General features: G+C 37.2%; 1 gene segment (V, D, J or C); it reads right to left on the minus strand.

Annotated features, from left to right (window-relative positions):
• Positions 1 to 5,701: 5,701 nt before the first annotated feature.
• On the minus strand, positions 5,702 to 6,145 carry LOC144368468 (immunoglobulin lambda variable 8-61-like). The segment is given in 2 exon segments: positions 5,702 to 6,021; positions 6,112 to 6,145. Coding segments are annotated over 2 exon segments (354 nt in total).
• Positions 6,146 to 8,602: the final 2,457 nt, after the last annotated feature.

The following is an 8,602-nucleotide window of genomic DNA, read 5'->3' on the forward strand; positions in this document are numbered from 1 at the left end:
GATATAAAATAAGCACAGAATGATGGAACTGCAGAAAGCAGTTTGGAGGTTCCTCACAAAACTTGGAATCCACCATTTGACCCAGCTATCCATTTCTCAGTTTATACCCAAAGCACTTAAAATCAGCATACAACAGTGATGCAGCCACATCAATGTTTATAGCAGCTCAATTCACAATAGCTAAACTATGAGACCAACTTACCTGCCCTTCAACACATGAAGAGACAAAGGAAGTGTGGTACATATACACAAAAGAATATTACTTAGCCTTAAAGAAGAATGAAATTATGGCATGTGTGGGTAAATGGATAAAACTTGAGTCTATCATCCTAAGTGAATTAAGCCAGTTCCAAAAACCCAAAGGCTGAATGTTCTCTCTGATTTGTGGTTGCTAACTCATAGGAAAAGATAGTGGGTGGGGTAATTATAGAATTTTATTGTATTACAAATAGGAGAATGAAAGGAAAGGAAGGAGGTGAGAATAGGAAAGACAGAATGAATTGAACATAATTTCCCTGTGTTCGTATATTAATAAATGACCACTATAACTCCACATGAGATTCAACCACAAGAATGGGATCAAAATTGTAATTTGTTATATCCCTTGTATGAATAATGTGTCAAAATATGCTTTGCTGTAATGTATATCTAAAAACAACTAATATAAAAAAGAAAAGAAGCACATGAAATAACACTAAATCTGATCTATCTCTTCATATTAAAGTAGCAATGAAATGTGCTACACATATATGTTGTAGTTCAAGTAATCCCCAAAGGCATTGAACTGAAAATAAATGTATTATACTAAAACTATGTGTTCACTGTGAACCCAGATGCCTTAAGGTAATGTGTAAATCAAAAGGTATGATTTATGCTCAGCTACCCTGCGCCTATTACTTCACTAAGGCCAGTCTGTGTATCACTGCATAGGTGCCTGCACACACTGCTTATTCATAGGAAGAACAAACCACTTAAATGTAAATATTAGTTTATCATTGTGATCCCTTCCTTCATTAATTTAAACAAAAATGCAGGTTCTATGATTACTGAGAGAGGGATGTTAAATGCAGATTATTTTTTTCAACCAGGCTTAATCATTATGACAAAAGCAAAATTAATCAAATTGGGTTGTTATGTTCTAAGGCTTTGGAATATTGAAATTTGTAATTAAGTTTGAAAAATATCTTACATGGACCAGAAAATTGATTTTAAATGCTTTAAATTTTTAATGCTCCCACTTGAGGCAGAACATCTCAATTCTATTATTCACAGGTATAGTTTACATGAGTCTAAAATTAAGATGTTTTAAAAAAGGAAATAGAAAGAAAAAAAAACAAGTCCTTACATGTCAATCTGCAGAGACATCAGGAAGTTTTACATGTTTAACTCCATGATATTGTTTTAAAAACAATGTATTTACAGAATTCAGTGTATAATATGCAATTACAATTGCTGGGCTCTGAAGGGTAGAGATACTGACCACTGCTAAAATTTTATTAGATATACAATTATACATAATGTATAATTTAAATAAATTATTGTTTTATATTGACTTATAATGATATTAGAGGTTATCATCTTGATGGGATTCAACCTCTGTGCCATATGTTTTTTACTGGTGATAATTGATAATTTTATTATTTTTACTATTAATATAAATTGTTGACACTTTTTTGTTTTCCATTCTGCAGTTAAACTGAGCATTATATGATAAGAGAGAATTATGATGTGCCACTAATATAAACCAATATCTGATGTGTTATTTTATAAACAGTGAGGTTCTTAACCATCACGGTAAGGTGACATAAACTTGAAACCTCACTGATGAGGGACATGTCCCACTACATCATATGGTTGTTTTATTGTCACAAGTACTTATTTCATATACAGGACAGTAATTGTCCTTCTCTTCAACCTGGAAGCCAGAGATTTACAAATACAATTCATTATTTGAGACATCTTTATAATCAGAAATTCAACTGGGGAACCCAGGCTCCAGCTGTTTTTCTGAGACTGATTCAGATACAAGTTTGTCTGAGTAGTGCTCAGATACAAGTCCTGCTACTACTACTACATGTATTTTTCTACCAACAGCACATCTCTGTTCACAGTGCTGGTGAGTCTGGTTGTTGATCCTAGAGATGCAGAGAAGGGGAGTAGCTGTGTCAGCACAGGCAAAGAGAGGGAATCTGCAAGCACTTGGCCATCACAGTGAAGGGCAGAGGCAGGGGTCAGTGACTTTGGTATTTGAAGCAGAGGGTAATGACTCAGGTTAGGGGCCTGCCCTAGGTCCCTGAGGATTGTACCTACCTGTGCCTAAAGAAAAGAACAGAAGGAGGAAAAAAGTCCAGGCCATGGTAGACACAGCTCCTTCTTACACCTCACTCTTATAGCTCCACTGTCCCAGGCCTCTTACATCATCAGCTCCATTGGCCTCCCGGAGTTGGGGCTGCTCATGCAAATGTGAGCCTACCCCCTGTATCTACCCCAATTTTACTCGCAGTGTTTGGGTCCCTGACCCTGGGAGGGTGACATTATGAAATAGTTTACATAGTAAATTGAAGAGTATGGGAAACAACTGCTAGGATTACACCAATGTCCTTGGGATCCTGCCCATCTGTGCATCAGTTTATATTCCTAAGGGGACTTCTGCATTGAGCAGAACATGTTTAATCTGGACCATGCACATCATTATGTCTTATCTTAGAGCATCAGCTCTGGGGAAATTATAAGACAAAATTGAAAAAAAAAAGAGTTCTGGCAGTGGGGATTTGAGGGCGTGTGATATAGGATGAGAGCAGAAGAAATAGATATAAAAGAGGTCAAATGTCAAGTGCCTCTTATGTGTGTCTCCTGGGCCTAATGAACCTCATGTGGGAGAGCAGCAGGTAGTCATAAAACAAGACGTGAGAAAGGCAACAACTTTTTTCATATTCACAAAGGAGAGGCCAGGTGGAAGAGCAGAATGAAGGGGATTTTGTTGTACATTTGTCACTCTATGACCATATTATCAAAAGGTTAAAATTATTTATTTACAAGTTCAGAGATAATCAGCGCTTTAGGAATTTATTCCCCTCCCATAGGAATAAGGCTGAAGTTAAATTAACATCTAATAGGGGAATTAGATGAGTCATTCATTTCTTATTTCAATCATTTATTATTTAATAATAAATAAGGTGATTCACATGCATCAGACACTAGAGATACCTAGAGAATTCAAGTAGTGGTCCCAGGTTATGGGAACAGCAGGAGTCAGGCACATGGGAAGAGGGAATTGCCCAAAATGACACCGCAGACCTGAGGACCTCCTCCTCATGCAAGTTAGGGAAGAGGGATATCTCAGTGATTGCAGGGCCTGCAGATATCAAGAGATCAAAAGCCCTGAAGTAACTCAACTTTGACTTCATGTTAGGTTCACATAGGGGAGTATAGAGAGGGGAATAGGCATAGCCCCTGTCCTGAGGTTGAATGCATCACCAAAGCTGGTTGTAGCACCCAGGAAGTACCCATCACCTGTTTTACAGAGAATCCTACATGAGAAAAAAAATTTGATGCCAGGCCTCTGCCCTTAGCCAGCTCCAGGAAATGTTAACTTCTGGAGTAACTAGTGCAGGATCCTTCTGTGGGAGCTAGAGTCCCTCTGATAGGTACCCAGGTTCCAGGAGCCACTCAGCCTTGCCTGTGGTCAGAGGATCATCCTACCCAATCCTTTCTTCCCCTGCTCATGTCACAGGTGTCATAACTGTGATCTGAAGGTGTCTATTCTCCTCCAGCTCCTGTCCATTTTGTCTTCTCCTAAATCATTATCTTGTCTAACATTTGCCTCTGCTTTTCATAGTCTTTAAACTAAAAAAAAAAGTCAGTTTAGAAAAAAAAGTAATTTAAGAGAAAAACATGTTCTTCTGTGGTAGATTGATAAAATTTGTAAAAATTCATAGTAAGTTTTTTAATAAAATTAATAATCCAAATATAACATACATCTATGTATGAGTACATTTAAATGTAGGTAGTATATTTACTTATCAGATTTGCCATACAAACACACACAGAATGAGAAAAAAATAAAAGAAAGAGCAACTATTTTTACAGATAATAGATATTACTATATTTCTTTGTGGATATCATCTTCTATATGAGTTAATTTAGAATAAGTAAATATGTTTCAAAGACCATTATTATATAGATCACATCTCAAGTGGGCACTGAAATAAAATATATTATTTTATGATTTCCTGTTATCATTTATGTTTGATCAGCAACTGAAGGCATTGAAGGAATCATGTGCCCTACTCTTCCACTGATGCAGCCACAGTTCCTGATCACAAATCAGCATCCACCATGAACACATACCTCCTTCTGGCATGTTTCTCCCAGAATGCATTGTGAACAACAGCTAATTTTAGGGCTACATGGAGATTCCACAGACTCCAGCTGATATAATCTCTACAAGGAGGGAAAACTTTCAGGTTTGCCAGGAAGTTCTGTGTTTTGAAGATTGATTGAGAGCTCCACCAAATTACCTTTTGCAGACTAGCAATGTACTGGAGAAATTGGTTTGTGCCTTTGCATTGCCGTGGGGTTAATTTCCATTCAAACTCATGAGGACTTTTTAGCAGATGTATTTTTTATTTAAACCACAAACAGTTAAATGTAGATTTTAAAAGGTTAATAAGAGCAACAACATATAGCAATAATAAACACATATTAGAAATTTAATCTATATGGAGTTCCCTTTTCTTCTCATTGTGTATTATCTCAACATAATAGTTTATAATATCATTTTCTATGAATAAAGAAAAAACTAACTCAAACTGAATTTTAATACATATCTCCTTTATTTGTTCAGTCAGCAATAAGTGCAATAGGGCTTCTTCATGTCCAGGTATAACCTTCAGTCCTTTACCTTTGTGTCCTTCATAAGGAGAGTCAGCCCAACAGATAGTAGGAGAGTGTTTGGAAGTCAGACTTCTATGGGAGTTTCTAGAAATGCATATACTCGATATTCATATGACCCCCTAAAATATGCAAATATTCATATGACCCACAGAAAATATGCTTACAAGGAACTTTTGCAGATATGCATCCCATTTTGTGGCTACTTTTTGAAATTAGATCACTGTTCTTTGCTAATGACTTGATATTTTTTGAATGGAAATAATTTAGAAATAGATGGTGATTATGACTGCATATTCATCATAAGTCACCACAAATAAGTTCATAAAATAATTAGAAATGCAAAATTGTATTGTTATAATCATAATAAAAATATAAAAGCAATTTTTCTATTATAACTTTAAAACAAATTGACTACTAATTTGATCTCCATAATAAAATCAATGTATGAGAAAACACGAACCATCATTTGTTAGTATTTGGAGTGAGAAGAATCTTTAAATTAGGGGAGGATTCTCTGAATTTTCTGATGGTTATCTCTTTGGAGATGAGCTCCTCTGCTCCTCCTCCCAACCAAAGAGAGAGAGTGGAAGCCTAGTGTAGGAGGAGGCACACTGAGAAATGGACACACACTGGGAGAGACAGGATGAGGCACATGGCATGATCCACTGGTAGGACAAGGAGTCATGCAGCATCATCTTCCCATGAAAAATGTTGAACATTCTCATCCTCTCAATCTCCCTCCACCCTGTAAAGTATGAGACATTCTGAGCACATGAAGAGGTTTTGGTTGTACTTCCCCATAGGTTTAGGTCACTGTGTGAATGCCACTACCCATATAGAGTGAGCAGTAATAATCAGCCTCATCATCAGTCTGAGCCCCTGTGATGGTGAGGGCAGCTTTGTTTCCAAGGATGGAACCAGAGAATCGATCAGGGACCCCAGAAGGGCGGTTGTTTGTGTTGTAGATAAGTTGGCGAGGAGCAAGTCCTGGATTCTGCTGGTACCAGCCTGGGTAGTGACCTGTAGAGACTGACCCAGAGCTAAGCCCACAGGTGAGTTTCACTGTCCCACCTGGAGACACAGAGAGTGAGGGTTCCTGGATCACAGTAGTTTGAGAATCCACCACTAAAAGCAATAAGAGATACAATTATTGTTATTAAGAGAGGTTCTCCTGAAACACTGCTTTAATGAAGGCACTCAGTACCCTCCCCTGACCTGAACCATAAGAGAGGAACACCAGTAGAACCATCGTCCAGGCCATGGTGGGGATCTTCACAAGCACTTAGTGTCCTCAACCTCTCACTTTGTGTTTGGCATTTTAAGGCCTCTTCAGACTCAGGTTTTTCATGCAAATCAAACTTCCTTTCTCTTCCTGCCCCAGTGTTCAGCCTGATATCCCCTGGAGGAGATCATGAAAAAAACAGGTGCTGGGGACTCACATAAACCAGTCACTACAGGGAACTGTCACATGAGTCTTAGTTGATACCTTTCAAGATTAGCTTCCTCACACTTCTTCAACCCAGGCACAAATTTCTTCTTTTGAAAGTCAGTGATGGAATGAAAACAAGTGTGAATCTTCCGTGTCTACCTAGTTCATCTATTTTATCACAAACCCAGGCCTTCATGGTGAACATTTCTTTCCTCTTCAGTAAATGATTGTTATTCCCCTTGAGTAACTGTCAGACCCTTTTTCTTCAGCATAGATTCCATTTTTGCACTCCACAGCCAGGATTGTGGGGAGCTCCTCTGTCCAGAGACAGAGGTCTCCCCCTGACTGAGTGTGGAAACGGTCTCAAGCAGCCTCAGTAGAGCCCCAGGTTGAGATTGCAGACACCCACAGCAGCAGCACAAGTTTTAGGAATCATCTGCCTCCACTCTAAGAAGTCATCAGTTATATGGATTTAGCACACGTATAACTACAGAATTTGAGATAAAGTATGATATCCTTGCCAGTATCAAAAATAAGAAAAAAAGAAAACCATCTTCAACATACTGGAAAACATAATTAATAATATTTATGATCAAATTAATGTGAACCTCTCAACCACTTTAAGATGCTTTCACTTTTGAAGATAATTAGAAAATACTAGATGAGGATACTTGAGTTCAGAATGAAACGCCTTCAATTTCCTTGTGTAGTAAGATTTTCTTCTTTAAAATGGTGGTCATAACTACAAACTAAAATAGAATTTCTAAATTGCTTGTAATTATTTTATTATATTTCATTGTTATTACTGTTTCCTTCCAAATAATTCATTTTGGGGGTGTTTTAAGAGATCCGCTTGTATTAGGAATAATGTTTCACATTAAACTTTGTTATGGCCAGTAGTCAAAAGTATCTGATAGGGTGTCTATTCACCAATTTGATTATGTGTGTTTGTAATATAAAGAAGATAATCTGAAAGTTTAGTAAGAAAATAATAAAAATACTATTGTAATACATAAAAACCTTTTTAAATATGATTTACATTAAAACTCACTGAAATAAAATCACAAATTATTCAGATGCAATGTAAAAACAGGAAAAACAATGGGTTAACATATTTATCACATATTTAAATACAGATGAATTAATGTCTAATTATGAACAGCAAGTAATCCTAATGTCTGCAGTGAGCCCCATGTTCCTCTGAAATTGTGTCAGACATTATCATTGAAACTTAAATCAACAGTTTTTTTTTTCCTGTGATGTCCACTTGTCAATAAGAAGCCAAAGGTAAAATGAGGACTAGGAAACCAGGGAATAAAGAAGATTCATAGGTACCAGGAGCTCATGACAGCAAAGTGAAAGCAGCTCCCTTGTGTGTACAGGTGATACTCCTTGATTGAGGTAAGTGCTTAATTTGGCTGTGCATTTTGTCCCTGAAGGACCATACTGATATATGCTGCAAACTATGGGAATCCACAGTGTATTGATTAGTCCCATTGAAGTCTAATTGAGGTGTGTCCTGTGATTACATCTTTCTCCCCTACAGTGGCTCAAGTCCTGCTTCTGGGAGCTTAGAGGCTATATTTTTGATTATGACATCAGACATTGTCTCATAACTCTTATACCTGTTGACACTTCAACGTCCATGTTCAGCATCCTTCATACACCACACACACACACACACACACACACACACACACAGTCCTTTTTGAGCCCAAATCCTTCCTATTAGTCAAGGTGAGTCTTTCTCAGTATAACATGATTCCACTTCCTAATATACTGCTAAACTGTGGGTGCAATTTGAGTATCTGCCAAATGTCCATATATAGAGGCTTCCTCTCAGGGTGGTAGTACCAGGAGATACTACCTAATGATAGTATTTTGTGAGAGGGGGTAGGACCTTGTGAGAAAGCCTTAGTTTATTGGAGGTATATCCACAAATATGGAGGACACCCATATATAACACCCTGTTCCTTCCCAACCTCAATTTCCCAGCTTAAGATGTGAGCATTCACCTTCTCTTAACCTTCCCCTTCTTATCATATGTTTACCAGTGTCTAAAATATATTTGGCTACCCATGCCATATCCATGAATCAAAATAAACCTTTCTTTACTTTATATGGACCATATGTTGTCTATGTTGTTTTACTAAAACCAAGTCAATTAATACTCATAATGAGAAATTTTTGCATTTTTCTCCATAAATTAAATGGGCTCACTGATTTCTTTATTTTCAGTATTGAGATCTACTCTTGCCTGATTTATTCTTATTTTCT

The sequence above is a fragment of the Ictidomys tridecemlineatus genome, chromosome 2, assembly GCF_052094955.1.
Source record: "Ictidomys tridecemlineatus isolate mIctTri1 chromosome 2, mIctTri1.hap1, whole genome shotgun sequence".
NCBI classification, from domain to species: domain Eukaryota; kingdom Metazoa; phylum Chordata; class Mammalia; order Rodentia; family Sciuridae; genus Ictidomys; species Ictidomys tridecemlineatus.